We start from the raw sequence: 23,405 nt of genomic DNA on the forward strand, positions 1-23,405 counted from the left end.
CTGGTGGGGATTTCTCTCTTTCTAGGTAACCCGTCCCAGCCGACATCGTTGCACTATATGAGTCCATACCAAATGAATGCATATGCCATGGCCCTGAAGGCTGTGGGAGAAATTATCCAGGACTATGACAGTGACAAACTCTTCCCTGCGTATGGCTTTGGAGCTAAACTTCCCCCAGACGGCAAGATCTCCCACGCCTTTCCACTGGTGAGAGTCATGATTGAAACTGAGGGAGAGACTTTTTTAACTGTTCGTACTTGAAAATATTGACTTCATGGGCTATTTTTGTTAATGGTGGTGCAATTGTGAAAAGCGACCGCCTCTGTGCAGTAGTTAATCAATTTACTCTTGGTCAGTCAAATGAATGGTGTCATTAATGGTGAGCTGATGTAGCAGAAATCACAGTTAGGTCCATACATTTTTGGATTATTTGTACTTTTTTTTCTCAATTTTTTAACATTTCTTTTAGTCCTGCCACTGTACCCCACCACAGACAATAATAAAAATAAATCCAACAATCAAGATGTGATTGAAGTCCAAACTTTCAGATTAGGCATTCATTTAGGAATCACAGCTATTCCATCTGGTTCAGATTCACTGCCCATTTTCAAATACTCAAACATAACTGAGCAACTCATAAATAGCTTTAAAAAAGCCTGTTCTCTCTTTATTCCACAAAAAATTTAGTAGATAAAAGATCTGGTTCCAAGTGCTGGACTTGGATTTAGTAGCTTTTCAATCAACCTCTCAATATGAGGTCCAAAGTTTTCTATTAGTCTGAAAATCAGAATAAATGGACAAGTCAACAATCTGGTACATTCTTAAAAAGAAGGAATGGAGGAAGGGCGCACTAGTGACTGCAGTTTGAGTTACAAAGAAGACTATTACAGAAGAAGCATTTAGTTTCCCTCGAGGAAACCATGTATATAACAACATAATGCACGAGTACATCCTTGTGAATGTACAGGCATGCACTTTGTACATACACTTGCACATGTCTGTAAACCACCCAATCAAATTGACTGCTTGTAAATCTAAGGTGGATATATAAGTTTTAACTCGTCTTGTTCACTATAGTTACTGTGAAACTCCAGTGTATGGATGCGTATATACTCTAGCTTTGAAAAACAAATGGGCATCACTTGATTAATGAAAATGTTTTCACTCAGCATTCCTTAAATAAACATATAGCAACACGATTAACGCTGACTTCTCTAGTCAAAGTGATGAGTGCTTTCATAATGTAATGGTTTATTCACTTGTCTCCCTGTGAAAGGACTCTAAAGCCAGGATGGTGCAGTCTGTGTTTTATCAAGATCGAAATGCATTGGAGCTATTTTTTATTGTCAACCTCGCAGGGATATTGTAATTAGACAAACAAGAAAATTCAAGTTACCAAAACGCTGGTGCAAATAACACAACTGTGAAACCTCTGAAAGCAGCAGGCTGACAGTGTTTATATAGCCACATTACTTATCTCAGATTTCAAACTTTGTTTACATCTTGATGGTCATATTTTACTACAAAATCATTTCATTAAAGAAGTGTGGGCACCTTAATGCATTTCATGAATGAAAAACAAAAGCCTGTTTTTCCTTCAAACATTCACATATCCTGTGGCACCAACAGACCTGCAGTGGAATGGTGAGACTTTAGTCAGTTTGTAATCTGATATTTCTAGTGATGTCAATGACAACAATATAATTTTTGGATCAGAAAATGGATATTTATTAACATATACTATATTTTACGCAGCTTATGAGTGGATCCAGAGGTTGCATGACATAAAGGAAAGGCTTTTTTTATACAGCAACTAAATAATAAATTAAGGTCTGTTGGCCTTTCTAACTTGGACACATGAAATATTGATATGTTATGTTAACCCATCTGCTGGTTAGACCACATAAACTCCAAGTATTTAGTTTGGTCTAAATGTTAAAACAGTTTACTCAGTCTGACACGTCTGTTCTCATTTTGCAGCGCTCTGCACTCTAAACTGTTGGAACACAAAGTAATCCCTTAGACTGCTTCACTACAGTTAGATGTCGACTTGCAATATTATGTGAATAGTTTTTTCTGTTTTCATGGAACAACAGAAACTTCAGTTAAACATCTGCTTTTTCCAAGTTCACCATATTCATAAAGCTTAAAAACAGGTGTGAAGTCAGATTAACTTTTTTATTTTTGGTTGACATGTGTCAGCTCTGACTCACACATTCAGCATTGTAGTCTTGCTTCCATTTCTACTTGTGCATTGCTGTACAGTAGAATCACTGTGGAGATTGCTTGGGATGATGTAAACTGGCTGTTTTGATGCATTAGAGTACCAGCTCTAGTCTGAGCCCTTCCCAAATGACTGAGTTACTCCTTCTATTACTAACTGTGAGCCCAGACCTTATGGTCACCCATTGTAGGAGAAATTAAGATACGCCAGTATGGGAGAAATCTGTTCTCTCTTTCTAGTCCCTGTCAGGACTCTTGCTGCAGCATTTTGGATTAACTGAAGGCTTTTCGGGGAGTTTTTAGGACATCCTGATAATAACAAATTACACTGGTCCAGCCTTGAAGTAATAAATGTATGAACTAGTTTTTCAGCATCACTCTGAGAAAGGATATTTCTCATTTTAGAGATATTGCGCAAATGTAAACAGAATTGGTCCTAGCACTGAACCCTGTGGAACTCCATAATTAACCTTAATGTGTGAAGAAGACTCTCCATTACATGAACAAATTGGAGTCTGTTAGACAGATAAGATACAAACCACTGCAGCGCAGTACCTGTAATACCTGCAGCATGTTCATCTAAAATTTCCTCAGAAGTCAGTGTGCCATATGATTGCATTAGCAATAAATTTAATAACGCTCTATATTAACAGTTACACACTATATAGAACAACTTTATAGAATTATATTTATTCCCAGATGTTGGCAGCTATCAGTGAATAGTTTTCAGCTATTTTGAAACAAAAAAAAAGACACTTTTTATCAATAACAGCAAATGAACTGTACAACAGAAAATACAAATGCCATTTATGGTCTCCTCACAACAATGATAAGAAAAATAAACTGGGCCAATATGGCATGTTTGTTAATACAGAGATACACATGTTAATGTGATCTCTGGTCTCCCACTCAGAGACTCAGGTCTTCGAGTGTCCAGCATTCAGAGGCTACCTGAGGACTCATGTGATAGAAAATCTGCTCACACAGATATTCGAGCCAAACACTGTCAATAAGGCCTCTGCAATGTTCTGAAGACAGTTAAACTTGTCAGGTAGTGATGTCCAGCAGGTGAACATGCAGCTCCATGAACACGCACAGCTGTGGATTCCAGCTGTGTTCGTAGTTCTGCAAACTTTGACCCCACAGAGTCGAGCTTTTCAGTTCAATCAGCTGCATGTCGATGTCCTCTGTGTCCAACCACTTAACAAATCCTGCTGCTCATTAAGGCTTTCTGGTTTGATCAGAAAATAAAACATTGGTCCAAACACCTGAAAGTCCTGAAAACACATTGTGAATTCTGTCTCGAGTCTACGGATGTATCCGTGTATTTCCACGGTGCTGATGCTGCGCTGAGCGGACAGCTCCTGAAGCTTTTGAAGTGTTGGAATGTGGAAATTTCAACATCGCTTGAAAAAACTGCCAGCTAGCAACGTCCCTCTCACCAGTAGGCAAAGTTATTTTTAGCCAATTACATGTTTAATCTGGTAGTTGGGGCTGTTAGCTAAGACACCGTCATTAAGAATTGGCACAACTATGCGAGCTGATTTGCGATGTGCACCGCTGGCCCATTTATTTTTTAACGCACCTCCTCAGATTAACTCACCGCGTGTCGTGCCCAGGGCTGGACTGGGACAACAAAACAGCCCGGGCATTTTGACTAGAGACCGGCCCCCCAGGTATTAAAGCCATAAAGCCTTTGAATGAAAAGAAACGCTGTGGTGACAGTGATGTACAGTCTTGTTGGTATATATGTATGATTTCTATACATTTTACATCAGATAAAAAGTTGGTTGTAACCTTCAGATAATTATTTAATAACAGCCAGACATTTTAAATGAGAATGAGAAAGTATTTCTTTGTGCCCCCCTTTCCCTGTTAATGCTCTACCTGGCCCCCTGGCAAAACTTTGCTAGACCCGCCCCTGCACAGTTACCAGCTGTCAGCTACGTAAAAAAGGATCCTGGTGTTATTTGTCTCTCAGAAACAGTTCATAACTTCCCTTCAACTCATTCATGTCACCTAAAAGGTAAACCTGTTTCTCCATCACCTGTTCAGCTCTGATGATTCAGTAAGGACATCTCCTGGTTTCATCTTCATGTTTCCCTCTCACCAGATAACCAAACGATATCATGACCAGCAGCTTTTATGGCTGTGGCTCCAGCAAACATCAGCTGATACTAGAAATTAATATTAAATAAATTCTAACAACAGCTGATCAAGCTTAAACTGCTGTTGTTTTTTAGCGCGACATCTGCTGGTTTCCTCTTTCTGGTGCAAAGTGAGCGATAAACAAACGAGAGAAAAGCCGATCAGCTGATCACTGATCAGTTTCATGATTGAAGTAGCAACAGGAGAGGCAGGGGGAGAGAATGAGAGAAGAAGAGGCAGCTGTGCAGCAAAGACAGAATAACTCCAGCTTTGTGTCTTTTTTTCCATTCTAGCTGCGTTCCTTTTCAGCTCAATACGAAACACGTAATATTTTCTCTGAATACGAGACAATTCGTTTTTTTACGGGACGGTTGGCAACTCTACTAACTAACTCTTATAAATAAAGTTCACTATCAGTAACATCATAGCTGTAGAGAAACTCTGTCATGCTAGCTAGCACGCAGTACGAGTTACTGTAACTGACGGTAAAAAGTCAGCACAACGAAAATAAACTCCACCTAAACTTGGTTTATATCTGACCCAGATAGACTGCAGGTCATAACTTCTTACCTGAAGTTCAGTTCACCTGACACTCAGACCGGCGGCTGCCTCGGGTCTCTCCTCTCCTGCCTCCCCTTTCCCTCATCCACCTGCTGGCCAGCAGCTAAACATCGGCCAGCATCTGGCCAATCCACCACCTTTCATTGTTTATACTGTCACAAGAGAAAAACAAAAATAAAAAAACAAACACCATCGGCCCATACCCGGTATGTCCGATGGCCAGTCCCGCTATGGTCGTGCATCAGTTAACCCTTTGCGTGCCAGCTGTGGCACATGTGCCCAGGGTCGCTGACCCCTGTTCTAATCGCTCTAATAGGATATTATGGTCGAAAGTATCGAACGCAGCACTGAGGTCTAGCAGGACAAGCACAGAGATGAGTCCACTGTCAGAGGCCATAAGAAGATCATTTGTAACCTTCACTAAAGCTGTTTCTGTGATGAGCTCTGAAACCTGACTGAAACTCTTCAAATAAGCCATTCCTCTGCAGATGATCTGTTAGCTGTTTGACAACTACTCTTTCAAGGATGTTTGATATAAAGGAAGGTTGGAGATTGGCCTATAATTAGCTAAGACTGCTGGGTCTAGAGATGCTTTTTGAGTAAAGGTTTAACTACAGCCAGCTTGAAGGCCTGTGGTACATAGGCAATTGTCTGTGAAGGTTCTCGATCATACAGGCCATCTTCACCCAAAACCTTGGCTGATTGTGACCTACAGCCGTTTTCACACCTTGGCTCGTGTGATTAGGTAGAGGATCAATATGGGGTCCATGTCCCTCTTGGGGGACACTCCCATAGGGCTTAAATCTGGGACTCTCCACCATTTGACATTAGAACTGAAGAAGTTTCTCGGATGAGACGTGAAATGTCTTCAAGCTGCTTAAAGAAGTCCAGACGCTTTTCTTTCTGAGCTCCTTAGACTATATAGCCGATTATTAGAGAAAGGTTGATCATATTTGATATTGAAGCATTAATTACTGGCAGGACTTCTTTGAGCAGTTTTAGATAATATTACATCTGCGAGATAATTATGATAAATTTTTTCTCTAATGGTTGAAATTTTATTGGTGAAGAAGTCCATGAAGTCATTACTAGTTAACGTTAAAGGGATGGTTGGCTCAACAGAGCTCTGACTGTTTGTCAGCCTGGCTACAGAGCTGAAGAGAAACCTGGGGTTGTTCTTATTTTCTTCAATCAGTGATGAATAGTAAGATGTTCTGGCTTTGTGGAGGGCTTTCTTATAAAGCAGCAAACTATTTCTCCAGGCTAAATGATGATCCTCTAAATTTGTGACACGCCATTTCCTCTCCAGCTTACGAGTCATCTGCTTTAGGCTACGTGTTTGAGAATTATACCACGGAGTCAGGTACTTCTGATTAGAGACCTTAGTTTTCACAGGAGCTACAGTATCCAGAGTCGTACGGATTATATTCTTAAACTTAGTTACAGCGCTTTAAGAAAGACATCTACTGTGATAAAGTCTACTCTCCACCGCTGTGTAATCAATTATTGTAAATGTAAATGTTATCAGGAAATGATCAGACAGGACAGGGTTTTCAGGAAACACTGTTAAATGTTCAGTTTCTATGCCATATGTTAAAACAAGATCTAGAGTGTGATTAAAGTGGTGGGTGGGTTCTTTTACATTTTGAGAGAAGCCAATTGAGTCTAATAACAGATTAAATGCCATGTTGAGGCTGTCATTTTTAGCATCTACATGGATGTTAAAATCACCCACAATAATTATTTTATCTGAGCTCAGAACTAAATTAGATAAAAAGTCTGAGAAATCAGACAGAAACTCTGTGTAAGGCCCAGGTGGACGATAGATGATAACAAGTAAGACTGGTTTCTGAGTTTTACAGCTGGGGTGGACGAGGCTAAGCATCAGGCTTTCAAATGAATTAAAAGTCTGTCTTGGTCTTTGGTTGATTGAAAGGCTGGTGTGAAAAATTGCTGCCACACCGCCCCCTCAGCCTGTGCTTCAAGATTTCTGGTAGTTAGAATGACTCGGGGGTAGGGATGGGTACCGGTGTCCGGTGCCATGTTCTGACATAAACGGTAGTAACCAGACCGAAAAGCAGCGCACATTTCGGTGCTTTATTTCGGTGCTTTTTTTTCCTGAGCTGTGATACACTTCTAGCCAATCATTTTACGTTTCTGAGGATAGTAGGCGGGGCCAGGTACGTACGTTCAGTTAGAGCAGAGCTACAGATTAAAAATGCCCAAGGCAAAGCGGTCAAAGTCTGGCTGTACTTCACAGCAAAAGATGCAAACTCAGCAGCAACAAGTGCTTTAAGCTGATACTGTGATACTGTCAAAGGAGGTAACACCTCAAATCCGATGAAACACCTGGCGACGCATAGCGTTTTTTTTAAAAGCCGAGAAATGCGCCGTATTTGATAGCTTGCTGCGAGACCTCACACCGAGCACATCTACTGCGGGTGTGGTGCCTGTTATCTGACCCGGAGTTAGCAACATCCCCCAAAAACCCGAAGAGGAGAGTCCTGGCCCCTAGCCCTGCCAGTGTAAATGGTAAATGGCCTGCATTTGTATAGCGCTTTTCTAGTCCCTAAGGACCCCAAAGCGCTTCACACTACATTCAGTCATCCACCCATTCACACACACATTCACACACTGGTGATGGCAGCTACATTGTAGCCACAGCTGCCCTGGGGCGCACTGACAGAGGCGAGGCTGCCGGACACTGGCGCCACCGGGCCCTCTGACCACCACCAGTAGGCAAACATGGGGTTAGTATCTTGCCCAAGGATATTTGGCATGCAACCAGGAGGCAGCCTGGGATCGAACCACCGACCTTCTGATTAGTGGCTGACCTGCTCTGCCACCTGAGCTACAGCCACCCAGTGTAGCAGAAATGATGAGGATGATGATGCAGCAGCAGCCGTTCTTCTCTGAGTGAGTAGCTTAATGTTGTTCGTGTGTAATTTACGTTGAGTAGGCTAACCACGTTATTACATTAATGCATGTAAGGTGAACTAGCAAACATCATCATGGCTACATGCGGCTGTCCTCTTGTTTGATGGCAGATACTCCCTTCACCCTGGCCAAAAAGGCTAAAATGACCAAAGAAAAAGTGGGAAACAGCTGAACATGAGAGGTTTTTGGACAAAGTTTGTGTTTTTTCCATTGTTTAAGCACTGCTTCCAGCCAAGAGTGATGCCATATATGCCCCATAGCTGCAGAAAAGGCTAACATTGTTATCTTTTTACAAAAAAACAGCTGAACATGAGAGGTTTTAGGACCAATTTTGTGTTCTCCATTCTTTAAGCACCGGCAGCGTTTCAAAAGTACCGGTTTGGCACCAGTATCGGACAAAACCTAAACGATACCCATCCCTACTCGGGGGTGTTGATTCATTTAAACTAAGATAATCTTCCTGCTGCAACCAGGTTTCTGTAAGGCAGAGTAAATTGATTTGTTGATCAATTATTAAGTCATGTACTAATAGAGACTTGGAGGAGAGAGACCTAATGTTTAATAATCCACATTTCACTGTTTTATTCTGCGGTGCAGATGTGGATACTGTATTGTTCTGTCTTTGGGATTTTTTTATGTTTAAATCATTTTTTGCTGGTTTTTAGTTTGTTTTTTGTCTGTTTGGGAGCTGACACAGTCTCTATGGGGATGGTGTTTTGGGAGAAAACAGGAGGAGTTAAGCTGCAGAGAGGCGTGTAAGACTGCAACTCAGCTTCCTGGTCCCAACTCTGGATAGTCAAGTTTTAGGGGCTTTAATAAATTTAGGCAGGTTTCTAGAAATGAGAGCTGCTCCATCCAAAGTGGGATGGATGCCGTCTCTCCTAACAAGACCAGGTTTCCCCCAGAAGGTTACCCAATTATCTATAAAGCCCACATTGTAGGGAGCTAATTACTGACACTTGTTTCTGTGATTTTGTACTTCTTGTCACTAAACATAATAGTGATCTATGGTCACTACTTGTCACGGCCAGTAAATTAAGAGCTTCAGCTGTCATTTTACCATAACATTATAATACAGCATCATCTTTACTGTAGATCCCGTGCCACTTTCTTTCCATCTCATGCTCAACTTTTCCTTAGCTAATGAACAACAGCCAGAGAAACCTGAACTTCTCCTGAGGCAGTGAGTCATCCCAACCCGGAGTGGGTACTCCATTCCTTTTTGACTGAAAATCATGATGTCAGACTCAGAGGGGCAAATTCTCATTCCAGCCATTCACTCTAATACTGCTAGTTGGTGATCATTCTCAATGACGCTAAGATCATTCAAAAACCAAATATGTGATGTCTTTGTGATAGTTACAACAAACTAAGATATCTCTGATTAAGAAACTAAATTGCAGTTTAAACTGAAACTTCTGATTCAACAAAATGAGGGGCACACAGCCAGTGTCGAGAGTAATCATAAGTGTGTTTGATTTTGTGAGCTGTCAAATCGGCACGCTTTCTAAAGTCTGGATCCACGCTGCCAGCTCAGGATAACCAGAGGACATTTCATGAAGTTATTTATCATCATTTATAATCATGGATTAACGGTTCTAATTAGCATTCAAATTAACATTTAAATGAGTAAGATAATGTACCTGGTGAGCTCAAATTATCCCTCACAATGCATGAAACATCATGCAGCAATATAATCTGGAACAACTTGTTCAGTCAATGGAAAGAGGGCTTGTATAATTCTCCAGTTATAAACATTGTGGAGTAGTCTTGTGAAGCTGATGACTGAAGCAGAGAGAAGGAACAAAAGGTAGGAGGGTAAAAAACACAGTGAATCACGCTGAGAGAAAAGTTCATGTGTTTGATGGTTTGGGACTGATGGAAAAATAATAGCGTAAACAGACAGGCAGCTACAGTGAATGACATTTTACAGAAGGACAGCTTAGCTCAGCATTGTCCACCAACAGGATGGCAATGCTAACAGTGTGAAAGCAGAGAAAGGAAAAAACAATCACGTGTGCTGTGATTCCAGAAAGTGGTCTCCTAGTTTAGAAGAAATTCAGAGCAAAGTGGGTAGGAAGTAAACACGGAAAAGGAGTCTTTTTGTTGTTCTAAGGCTGCAGGCAAAGATTAGTAGGAGGGTTTAAGAAAACCGTATTATTACCAGATCTTTTTATATGGGAGTAAACATCCCAATGACATGCCTCAGGTCTTTCATTAGTGCACTGGAAATATTTCTTACTCGAGTTTTTTCTGACCTGAAACTGTCAAGTTTTGTCAAGTCCCAAGATCCCCTTGGCTCTCTCCCAGTCAGAAATCAGAGGTGTGCGAGTGAGTGTCAGCACACTTTGCATAACTTTCTCTCATTTCCACGTGAGCAGCCATTCAATCAGCTTTCCCAATTAGAGTTCACCTCAGCGTGACAAATCCCAGACCCACGCCACACTGAGGCAACTATTGTCAACTGCAAAGTGTTAGCATTTGGTCTTATAAAAGACGACTTATGTAGGACAGATCATTGGGTCAGTTACTGAACAGCAAGTCAATGGGATTTTTTTTTTTTTTTACATTTTTTAAACTGACTAAATGCCCATATTTGGTTATTTAAAGTGCAACCAATGAGGACAATCTGAAACTTTGAGCAGGGACCCCGGTGTCTTTCACAAGGACACTGCTTCAGGGCTCAGACCATCAAGCCCAAGCTAATGGCCAAAATGAAAGAGCATTACAGTAAACCCAAAATATAGCAAACTAAGTAACACCGGGTTCTGATGTAGAACAATTGTCTGTATTAAAGTCATTTAATTTATAGATATAAATTGAAATTTCATTAAATAATTTAAAAGAAATCATTTAAAAATAACCCAACTTGGGATAAATAAAGTATTTCTTGTTCTTATCAGTATGAGCTATAGCTATAATGGACCTCATAGTGGTCCTTTACCCACTGTCAGCCTGCCAGTTTTCTTACCTGCATGATCCCATATCTAGAAACAAGCTGTTTATTGTTGAAAGGCTTAAAAATAGTAATGTACTTAATACTAGTTTTATAGCTAATCTGTTTCCAGTGTTAAATGTTGTGTCTTTGAGTTGGATCCATTATGTTATTGGATCATAATCACTGACTCACTAATATGTACATAAATTTAATGTTGCAGCCGGAGATGATTTAAATGTCTTTTATTCTGCTGGATATCTTTAGCTATAGTAATAAAGTATCATATGTTAGTAGATTTATGTTAAAATCTGCAAAATAACAAATATAATATGAACCGTCCCAGACAAAATGCAGTGGAGTCAGAGTTAAAACTATAATAAAAAGTTATGTTAGAGCTTAATTAACACAATCTAAGAAACAGTTTTACTTCCTTTAAATAAAACTATATTATTAAACAGAAACTTCAGTCTCAGTGGAAATAATTAAAAAGTATAGTCTTGGGGACAGATAGCAGAAGGCCTCAGAGCTTTGGAAAGAAAGAGATGATTAGCTGTAAGTAACTACTACATCAGGTCACTGCAAAGGAAATGTCAGCATTTCAATAATGTGCCACTAACACTCGAGTATCTACAAATGCTGAATGAGGATAAAATGAGGCGACATACAGTCTGAATGACTGCAGTTTTTTTATACTAACTGGATAGAGGTCTGTATTCATGTTGGATAATTCCACTCTATTCGGCTTAGGAAGTTTCCCTGCAATGTCAATATGAATAATATTATAAAAGGAGAATTTCAGCAACAACAGAGCACCAAGGACCTGCATTGGTAAACAAACACTTAAAATGCACCAGAATAAAATCATAATACAAATTCAGTGTGTAGCAGGAAAGCAAAACATATTCTTGTATTCATTAATCACCTCGTGAATTATTCCTAGTAACTAATAACTTTCTTACTTTATATACCTCTTGCATGTCCTCTGAGGACAGGAACCTTGCAGGGTGCAGCACGAGCAAAGGTTGAAGCACAGAATACGCAACTCCCACAATAGAAAATCTGGAGGCTAAACTTGAACAGAACACAGTTCACATAGAATCTGCCATTCATCACAGGGTCAGTAAGTCCGTTTGTGAAGGTGGGATCATAATAATATTCTGACCAAGGAGAATTTGTTTTAGACAGGAGTAGAGATCAGGAAGAGGTTGATTAATTTTACTGGGTTAAAATGTTTGTGTGAATAAATGTGAGGTGCACAGTGATGAACTGAGAATTTACAAAAGTAAAAGTAATACAAAGGAACAAAAGCAAAACTGAGGAGACGTTTTCTCTATGATGTGTGTGTGTGTGTGTGTGTGTGTGTGTGTGTGTGTGTGTGTGTGTGTGTGTGTGTGTGTGTGTGTGTGTGTGTGTGTGTGTATTGATTATTGGTTGCTTCTCAAGCTATAGTGTATGGTGAATAATAGCTATGTACATCAGCAGTATGTAAACAAAGATAATTAGCTTTTGAGGAGACCATACAGATGAAATTGCCAGTCAAACCAGTAGAAAAATATTCTACTTTATCCCCTTGGGGTTAGAGTGCTATAAAATTTAAATATAAGGACGTAAAGGTAAGTCATTGAATGTTGGCGTCAGTATGAATGTTCCCTCACAAAGTGAATTTTCTTCTCTGCAGAACTTTAACTCCGAGAACCCAAACTGTGTTGGCATTGAAGGTGTACTAGAGGCTTACTTTCAGAGCCTGCGAACTGTTCAGCTGTATGGTCCAACCAACTTTGCTCCTGTCATCAACCAAGTGGCTCGGTGAGAGACAAAGCTTTACTCACACACATTCTCTCATTGTAAGACAGAAATATCTTCTCATGCAGGAATACTTTTTACATTCAAACTCACCCAAAGGGCCCATAATAACTTCATATTCAAGTCAATTAAGTTTTATTTATAGCCAAGTTACAACAGTCACCTCGAGGCACTTTACACGAGTATATATATCTTAGTAAGGCAAAGATCCTACAATAACAGAGAGAAAACCCCAACAATCAACACTCTATAGTCAACTGTTAGGGGTATTATAACTAAGTGGACACGATTGGAAATGACACTAATTCAGCCATGAAGTGGAAGGCCACACAGCGGGGGTCAGTGGATGCTGAGGCGCTAACTTCCTGCAGAGCCAATCGGTACAGACCTCTAAACTTCATGTGTCTCCATGGAATCGAGCAGCCAAGCAGCTTCATTTGGGCCTTACATCACCATGGGCAATGAGAAGTGTCAGATGCAGTGGTGTTAAGCACACCGCCACTGGACTCTAGAGCAGTGGAGATGTGTTCTACGGAGTGATCAATCACGCTTTTCTGTGTGGCAATCCGAAGGTATCAGCTGCATGCTAGTTTTGCTAAGTTTTCATGCTTTGTGGTTAAGACTTCTCAGCCTGCTCAGTGGATTAACTGTAGTTCTGCCTATTGTAGATCCCTCACTCTGGTCTCCAGCCTGCTGACCACAGGGGAAGGACACATCTTTCTGTTGCCTGTTGTCACTGCTCAAATATTTATTTACAATTAAAGTTCTTTTAATTGTAGTTTGATAAGTTTATATATTAGCTTATTTACAAATCATAATAGTTTTCATAAAGAGACAAGAACAATGTTATAGAGCTTTTTCTGACAGGTACTTGGATCTGTGATAAACAACAACCCAAATGCTGATTATCAACTACATCCTATACTTATATACTTGTATGTACATTCTATAATAATGAACTTTTACTGAAGTAAAAACAAATAAACAAATGTTTTGAATTAAAATAAACTCTATATAAATGTTTAGTCATTAAAGTGTACAGCACAGCTGGAACTAATTCACTATAATTAAAATCGAACCATAATTTATTAGTTAACTTATATTTTAAATTTTGCCTTATAGGGTTAGAGATTTAAATGGAGTTCATGGTGAAATATTTGCCTTTGTATAGTTTATCTTTTGATGAATAAATTAAAAAAAATAGCTTTTAAAGAGTGAAAGATTTGTGCAACACGTAACTTGTTTACCAATTCAATTATAGCTGTAATTTCTACGGCTCATTGATGGATGTACCGATTTATCACCAGCTTCACTTTTATACAAAAAAAAATCTTAAAAGCTGAAGGATTCTGAGGCCCCTTTTGAAGCATTTCCATCCACTCATGGTACGTGCAGTTACATGTGTTTGTCTCTGAGCAACAGACTAAGCAACTTTATGCTGGCAGGTTTAAATGTCTGTATTTTGACTAAAGTTATAATTGCTAGATCCCGATGCACACTTCCATTCCTGATCCCCATTATGCTTTTCTCTCTTTTTTGAGAAATAAATAGTTGTTTCTTATTATCAGTGGAAGAGCTTCCAATATGGACATTTAGAATCTTTATAGAGGGTTTTTACGTCCACATGAGAGATAACTGAAATAAGTGAAAACAGATTAGGACTCGCATTAGGACACAGATGACACCAGGAGTATTGGGACTTGTCAGACTTAGTGAGCCGTGATGAATCGATTTCATCAGGAGTGCCTGAGTGGATAATATAATTTGAGGAAAGAGGTTTTGCTCATTTGGATTTTTTCCATTGTATCTTAATAACTGGCTACATTAATAAACTCCACACAGTAGTTACATTAATTTAATTTATTCGTGCGTATTTTGTGAAACTCAAATAAATTTTTCTCCTTTTGATGCCTAAACGTAACTGTAAGAAAGTGAAACTGAAAAGTAACTTTAAAGAAGGATAAAATGTAAGTGAACACTGTATTTATAGCAACAAACTAAAAAAAAATCCGCACCACAAGCTAAAACAATAATGGCACTACATGAGCATTTTTGGCAGTTAGGTGATAGCAATACCAGCAAACAGAAAAAAATAACAATTAAAAAAATATATACAGGCATTACACGTTTTTCCTTCAGTGGGAAATTGTGTTTGGCGTGCACACTATACGGACAAAAGTCAAATCATCTTAAATTCAGCAGTTTTCAGTTGCATTACCACAGGAATAGAATAGAATAGAGTAGAATAGAATAGCCCTTCATTGCCATTATACATGAACAATAAAATTATGGGTGCTCCACACGAAATGTACAGGACATCAGGAAAAAATAACAAACAGAAGAGATTTATACATTCAAGAGGAAATATACAAACTAGAGGAACATGTACAAAACAAGAGAAAGGCACAGAGAGCAAAGTGCTTGGAAGGCCTTGGTCTGAGTATAGAGCCTGTATGTGAGTGACCTGAGTGATGAGGGTTACATGGCTCAGATTGGTGAGGTGGGTGGGCAGGGATGGGGTGTGGGGGATAAATTCAAGCACCAAACATTTGTGAAAGAACAGATTGCTCCAAAGAACTCACAAAATTCTTGCATGGTACCTTAATGAGATGACAACTCTGCAACACACTGTACAATTTGTTCCCTCCTAGACATTCCATGATCAGCTGTACGTGTACCTGGCATTATTGGAGTGGAAGCATTTATCAACCACAAAATGGCAAACCACAAAGTGTTGCAGATGGGCATTAGTATTAGCATAGAAATTGTGACCAGGAGCTTCATGGCGTAAATTTTCATGTCTGAGTAGCTTCTGTAGATACAATATGTAGGTGGCCTACTTTTCTTCAATAACTGTACCTAATTAAGATTTTTATTTTGTCTTTCCATTTAACTGTTAATACAGTTTTCTCATGAAATATTTAAGGCCTATGTGTCAGACACTGTGATTTTTATTGTTTTTCAACATCCTCTGAACAACTGCGTATCCGCATTATCCTCCCCCTTAATCCTGCATCATAGTCTACCAGATCATTTAGGAACAAATTGGATTTTGAAACTTTTCTACAGCAAAACTACAGCTCGTGTTATGTTTTTAATGGATTGTGGTTGTTTATTGCCCACTATTGTATTTTTAGTCCTCATATAAAGCAGTCATATCCTGTCCCAGTTAAGTGTGATTGTGGTTGCATAATCAAATGAGTATAGCAGTACTGTTAAGCTGTGAGATTCAAAACTGCCAACCGTTTAGAAAAAGAACAGAAAATGCATTCTCTCTTTTAATCTCACTTCCTGTACTCACACGTTCTTTTTCATTTGCACTTTTTCTTTGATGCATTCTTTTACTTCTGTCTTCTCTATTTGTTCTTTGTCTTCCTCACTCTCCCATCTGTTTCCATTTCTTTTTGCTGCTATCTATTATTTACTGCAGTTCAAAAAAATCACCGTGCTCTTTTTCCTCCCTTTCTAGTGCTTGCTCATGCTGCTCCTCCTCTGTGTCCTCATCTTCCATCACCTCTTCACCCACTACTTCGTCATTGTTATCTATGTGGGAGGTTAAGAATAGTGATGAAGACAGAGAGCAGAGGAGGAACATTAATGGTGTAATCCATATGTACATAACTACTTATAGTCACACACAGTTGCTCTTATTAGAACAACAGTGTTATTATTGCAGGCAATGAATGATACGCTAAACATGAGGGTTTTTTATTTTATTCAGCTAAGTGGTATATATCAAAGGGTTAAATAAAGTTATATAAACTGCTTTTGAAGAAACATTTGCCTTGCTCTCTATAACTCCTTAGTTTAAAAGAGCAGGGAACAGCTAGTGACTGAATGGACAGATGGAAGGACGAATTAGTGGATTAATCGATTTATGGATGGACATGCAAAGGGACTTCTCCGAGGGTGACTGACACCAGGACTACATCCATCGCTGCAATGAAGGCTGCCTGCTTCTCCGCCTGGATCAGCTAAGGCCAGGTTTCGACCAGGCCAGGTCGATCCCTGCTCAAAGGAGGAAAGTCAGTAGGCCCCAGCCTGTTCCTGCACCATGAATAGGATCCTTTAAGGGCTGTTTTGCCCAAGGGTTAGGTATGGTATTTCATCTGGTAGCTCCTCATATGACTTAGTCCTCTGAGTATCCTGTAAATCCACTCACACTGAGCGTCCTGTGAACCCCAAGCTGGTTAGCCATAAGCTATCTGAACCGGCCAGCCCAGAGACTTTGTTCCTGGTTTCTGCGCTGGCAGAGTGGTTTTAATATCTTGAGTCTGAGGTGATGCTGCGCCATTGTGTCCAGTGTGCCACGGCCCCAGCCCAGGGTGCCTGTGTGCCCTGCATATCCCGAGCCTCTAGTGTCTTCAGAGGGTGCCAAAGTGTTTGAGCTTGAGCCAAAGTGTCCCAAGCTGCTTGAGCCGTTAGATCTTGTTTTACCCAAGATGGCCTCCCTTTATCTTTGGTCTGCGGACTTATTTTGTTTTCACCGCCTTTGTTCCATCTCAGCCTCCAGCCAGGCCTCTACAGGCATACTGCTTTCACAGTTGGCCTTCTTGAGCTTGTGCTTGGCCACTCCTCAGCGGCTGGTTCCCTGCCCTGCTTCACCAATACCCGCACTCTACCTAGTCTCGAGAGTGAACCCATCTGCTCTGCCTTTTTCATCGCTGCCAGACTCCCACCAAGTACCAGAGATCTTCATGTCTGTTGTTGCCACCCCCCTGCCAAGCCTCCTAAGAGGCCCCTTCTCCACTGCCAATGTCAACGACAGTCACCTGCCAAGCAAATAAAGGGTACTGTCATCTCCACAAATGCCAGCTGCTTGACAAGCCTTTGGAGGCACTCCATCACCTCTTCTGGCCTTGAGTCCAACCTATGGAGGGTCTTCACTGCATTCACCAGAAGATCTTTGTTCCTTCCCTCACAGGAAACTGCATGCTTTTGCAGAGCACAGGAGGTGCAGACAGAAAGTGAAACTTAGAGTGTGTGACGTGCTGTGGAAATATATATATATAACCATGCTGGCTGCTGCTGCTTTCAGACCTGAGCTTCAATTCAATTCAATTCAATTCAATTTTATTTATATAGCGCCAAATCACAACAAAAGTCGCCTCAAGGCGCTTCATAGATACAGAGAAAAACCCAACAATCATATGACCCCCCTATGAGCAAGCACTTTGGCGACAGTGGGAAGGAAAAACTCCATTTTAACAGGAAGAAACCTCCGGCAGAACCAGGCTCAGGGAGGGGCGGGGCCATCTGCTGTGACCTGTTGGGGTGAGAGAAGGAAGACAGGATAAAGACATGCTGTGGAAGAGAGACAGAGGTTAATAACAGATATGATTCAATGCAGAGAGGTCTGTTAATACATAGTGAGTGAGAAAGGTGACTGGAAAGGAAAAACTCAATGCATCATGGGAATCCCCCGGCAGCCTACGTCTATTGCAGCATAACTAAGGGAGGATTCAGGGTCACCTGGTCCAGCCCTAACTATATGCTTTAGCAAAAAGGAAAGTTTGAAGCCTAATCTTAAAAGTAGAGATAGTGTCTGTCTCCCGAATCCAAACTGGAAGCTGGTTCCACAGAAGAGGGGCCTGAAAACTGAAGGCTCTGCCTCCCATTCTACTTTTAAATACTCTAGGAACAACAAGTAGGCCTGCAGAGCGAGAGCGAAGTGCTCTAATAGGGTGATATGGTACTACAAGGTCATTAAGATAAGATGGGGCCTGATTATTTAAGACCTTGTATGTGAGGAGCAGAATTTTGAATTCAATTCTGGATTTAACAGGAAGCCAGTGAAGGGAAGCCAAAACAGGAGAAATCTGCTCTCTCTTTCTAGTCCCTGTCAGTACTCTTGCTGCAGCATTTTGGATTAGCTGAAGGCTTTTCAGGGAGTTTTTTGGACATCCTGATAATAATGAGTTACAGTCGTCCAGCCTGGAAGTAATAAATGCATGAACTAGTTTTTCAGCATCACTCTGAGACAGGATATTTCTAATTTTAGAGATGTTGCGCAAATGGAAGAACGCAGTCTTACATATTTGTTTAATATGTGCATTGAAGGACATGTCCTGGTCAAAAATGACTCCAAGGTTCCTCACAGTGTTACTGGAGGCCAAGGTAATGCCATCCAGAGTAAGAATCTGGTTAGATACCATATTTCTAGGCTTTTCAGGGCCGAGTACAATAACCTCAGTTTGATCTGAATTAAGAAGCAGAAAGTTAGCGGCCATCCAGGTCTTTATGTCTTTAAGACATTCCTGCAGTTTAACTAATTGGTGTGTGTTATCTGGCTTCATGGACAGATAGAGCTGGGTGTCATCGGCATAGCAGTGAAAATGGATGCTATGTCTTCTAATGATGCTGCCTAAGGGAAGCATGTATAATGTAAACAGAATTGGCCCTAGCACTGAACCCTGTGGAGTCTATTAGATAGATATGATACAAACCACTGCAGTACCTGTAATACCTACAGCATGTTCTAATCGCTCTAATAGGATATTATGGTCGACAGTATCGAATGCTGCACTGAGGTCTAGCAGGACAAGCACAGAGATGAGTCCACTGTCAGAGGCCATAAGAAGATCATTTGTAACCTTCACTAAAGCTGTTTCTGTGCTGTGATGAGCTCTGAAACCTGACTGAAACTCTTCAAATAAACCATTCCTCTGCAGATGATCTGTTAGCTGTTTGACAACTACTCTTTCAAGGATGTTTGATATAAAGGAAGGTTGGAGATTGGCCTATAATTAGCTAAGACTGCTGGGTCTAGAGATGCTTTTTGAGTAAAGGTTTAACTACAGCCAGCTTGAAGGCCTGTGGTACATAGCCGATTATTAGAGACAGGTTGATCATATTTAAGATCGAAGAATTAATTAATGGCAGGACTTCTTTGAGCAGTTTTGTAGGAATGGGGTCTACAAGACACGTTGAAGGTTTGGAGGAAGTAATTATTGAAGTTAACTCAGAAAGATCAATTGGAGAAAAAGAGTCTAACTTAACATCAATGGTACTAAGAGTAGCTGTAGATAATATTACATCTGTGGGATGATTATTGGTATTTTTTCCTCTAATGATTAAAATTTTATTTGTGAAGAAGTTCATGAAGTCATTACTAGTTGACATTAAAGGGATTGTTGGCTCAACAGAGCTCTGACTTTTTGTCAGCCTGGCTACAGTGCTGAAGAGAAACCTGGGGTTGTTCTTATTTTCTTCAACCAGTGATGAATAGTAAGATGTTCTGGCTTTGCGGAGGGCTTTCTTATAAAGCAGCAAACTATTTCTCCAGGCTAAATGATGATCCTCTAAATTTGTGACACGCCATTTCCTCTCCAGATTACGAGTCATCTGCTTTAGGGTACGTGTTTGAGAATTATACCACGGAGTCAGGTACTTCTGATTAGAGACCTTAGTTTTCACAGGAGCTACAGTATCCAGAGTCGTACGTAGTGAGGAGGTGAAATTATTAACAAGATAATCGACCTCTGTTGGAGCAGCGTTCAGATAGCTGCTCTGCTCTGTGTTGGTACAGGGCATTGAAGATGATAACAGTGGGTGGATTATATTCTTAAACTTAGTTACAGCGCTTTCAGAAAGACATCTACTGTGATAAAGTCTACTCTCCACCGCTGTGTAATCAATTATTGTAAAAGTAAATGTTATCAGGAAATGATCAGACAGGAGAGGGTTTTCAGGAAACACTGTTAAATGTTCAGTTTCTATGCCATATGTTAAAACAAGATCTAGAGTGTGATTAAAGTGGTGGGTGGGTTCTTTTACATTTTGAGAGAAGCCAATTGAGTCTAATAACAGACTAAATGCCATGTTGAGGCTGTCATTTTTAGCATCTACATGGATGTTAAAATCACCCACAATGTCTTTGTGTGCTCGGTCGCCGTTCCCGGAAATGTAAAATAAAGATCATTTTTCGAATTTTGACCACTCTGAGCCCAGTCTTTTTCGGCTGCCAAAAGAATGCAAAGGACTAAATTGAATACCCCCCTGCTCTGTGTCCAGGCCAACCTCCGAGTTCCTCCTCTAGGTTGACACCCTGAACTGTCCTACTCTGCTCAGGAGCTGGGCTGACTACCTCAGTTGTCATTTATTGTTTGTTGGCCTTTCCTGCTCCCTGTTTTTGGTCATGTTTATGGTTCTTTGTCACTGGGCCGGTGACCCTGTGTTTTATGTTATTATTAATCTTTGATTTCAACATGGTTTTTCACTGTTAGTGTTTTGGTTTCTGTTTTGTATTTCTAGCTCCCTAAGTTCTCTAGTATTTCTTGGGTTTTGTTCCTGTGCCCCTCATATTTAGTGTAGGTTTAGTTCTCTCCATGTTTATTTTCTTGTTCCACAGTCAGTCGTGTCTCATGTCACTCCTGTCCATGCGCTCCGTGTTCACTCTGTTCAGTCTCAAGTCCGTGCCTCTGTGCCTGTCCCATGTTTCCTGTTTTACTTTGATAGTCCCTTTCCTGTGTTCAGTGTTTTGAGTTTTGCTTTTCCCCTGTCTGGTTACGTCTGATTAGTCCCAGCTGTGTTTCCACTTGTTACCCACCCTCTCGTTATCCTACCTGTGTATTTTAGTCCTCAGTCTTCCCCTTCCTCTGCCCTGTTATACCCTCTCATTGCTGTGTGCTACTTTCCTGGTTTAACTTGGTAAACTCCTAGTCTCCAGCTTCTTCGTTCTTCCTTCTCTGTTTCCAAGTTTAGTCTCCTAGTTTCTAGTTATTATGTTCTGTTTCCTGTATTTTGACATACATTAAAAGCTGCCTCTTTTAGTTCATCCCTCTGTGTTCTGAGTCTTGCGTTTGGGTCCAATCTCCTGCTTGCCACACAATAAACATGACATTTTTGTTAAACTTGGTCTTGGTATCCTGCATTTCGAGTCCTCATCCCACACACTCCACATTATGAGATCCTAAATCTTAGTATTCAGGGGACAAAAGAGTAACAATTCTAACAGATACATAAATTATATAGACTGATGATCTATAATATAAATCTTTTGTACTGAAGGATGCAGGTACAGTTTAATGCTTTGAAGCTTCTGAAACCTATGTCATCACCAAGATAACATAGACTTCAGGAGCAAAACAGCGAGACATAGTAGTGACAGAATCCTTAAAGATATACGGAAGAAATGGCAATGAAAACAAAGTCAAGAATTGAGAATTGGAGAATAACTTCAGGTCTTCCTGACATTATCTTGTTCTCAGGTTTCATTGTTTTACCTGTTTACACACTTTATTCCACAGAGACAGAAAAGGAAAAAGCAGGGCTGCAAGCAGAAGTTAAGAGCGAGAACCAGAAAAAACTAAATCAATGGATGTTAAGACAAGAGGACATAAAGAGAGGGATGCAGCAGACAGGCACACTCTGATGATCCATCATGGCTGAACGCAATCCCAGCAGTGACAGGGTTTAGAACAGGACTCCCCGGAGTCTAGACACTGGTGTTGGTGAGGATGCAGCCTGAGGTTTGGATGGAGCTCTGAGGCGATATGGAGATGGGGAGAAGGTGGGCTGCATGAATGAGAGTCTAAAAGGGAGAATGGCAGAGAGCACAGATTTAAACCAATCAAGGTGGAGGCTGATTGGCTCAAAGAAGCCAGACAGGATGATGACTGTTCTAGAGTCATGATGCCAATGTGGAGATTGACTGTGTGGGAAAGTGGTAGTGATGCAGATGAGTGAGCTTCATAGATGAAAAATATTATTTGAAAAAATAAATGGGTAGCTTAAACAATGAGTTCTTGATCTCAGCTTGTCAGACACTGATCGTTGGTGTTTATATTTTAAGGCACTGGGAACGCTTTAAGGGTCACTTTTTAATATGCTGGGAAGTGTTCCACATCAGCATAATGCAGTTTCAGGAAGCATTATATGATGTGAAAGAGAGGCATGTTGTGCATTAAGATAGAACTTCATCTTTTTGCACACTGTCTAGAAAATTGTTTCCCAACAATAATTTTTTGTTGTTGACTTTTGGGGCCATATTAACAAACTTTCTAAAAGTCTAAGCTCTAAGTTAGTCCCAAACTTTTTACTCTGGTGACGCTGTATGAGTCGTTCTTTTAAAAGGTGTGAATATTTAATAAAAGTATATTATAGTGATGCTGGGTATAAAATGGGCAGTGTGTTATCAGCATTTCTCAGGCAAAAAAAATAGTGGAAGGACAAAACAGGAAAACTAGTCAACAACTTTTTCCTTCAAGTGAGAAAATTGGATATTTGCATTTTGCAGACTTGAGATAATTCACAATCATCTTTTTAAGAAAAGATTCCTCACTGAAGCATATTTTATGTATATTCTGGTGCTTAAACAAAAAGCTCTACAAAAATTCCCCAAAGTTTAAATGATGCCAAGTTAATAAAATACTAAGATGCTTTTGGTGCCTTTCATTAAAGATGCTTTTGTTGAAGCATACTCCTGTGTTAACACTAGACACATTAACCCTCTAAGTTTTCATCAGTGACAACCCAAACCGTAGGCCCAAACCCTAGTCCTAGGTTTTGGAGAAAAGCAAAAGCTCATCTTTTGAGAAAATGAAAATAATTTGTGTGCAAGTTGGAAGTTTTTTCTTATTATTTCAAGTTTTGACAGTCTTGTATGCAAACTAAAATCATGTATTCTGTTAGTATAAGTTTAGAGTTGGAGTCATCCTCAGTGATGACTTTGACCTCAGAGGGTTAACATTTTGGTGAGTTTAAAGTCATGATTTTATGTGACGTAATGCTATGGGAAAATATAACTTTAAGAAAATATCCTGCTGAGTCTTGTCAATCAGAAGATTAAAAAAAT

General features: G+C 40.1%; 1 protein-coding gene across 1 annotated transcript in view; it reads left to right on the forward strand.

Annotated features, from left to right (window-relative positions):
* The window catches only part of LOC146631467 (copine-9-like), a 205,653-nt gene that overhangs the window by 160,416 nt on the left and 21,832 nt on the right, over positions 1 to 23,405 (forward strand). The window contains exons 16-17 of the mRNA XM_085353696.1: positions 26 to 207; positions 12,486 to 12,613. Of these exons, the coding sequence (XP_085209822.1) occupies positions 26 to 207; positions 12,486 to 12,613 (310 nt within the window). The remainder of the gene's footprint in view (positions 1 to 25; positions 208 to 12,485; positions 12,614 to 23,405) is intronic.

The sequence above is a fragment of the Diplotaxodon limnothrissa genome, linkage group LG5 (assembly GCF_057381915.1).
Source record: "Diplotaxodon limnothrissa isolate DT_005_m linkage group LG5, D_limnothrissa_male_GT1.1, whole genome shotgun sequence".
Taxonomy (NCBI): Eukaryota; Metazoa; Chordata; class Actinopteri; order Cichliformes; family Cichlidae; genus Diplotaxodon; species Diplotaxodon limnothrissa.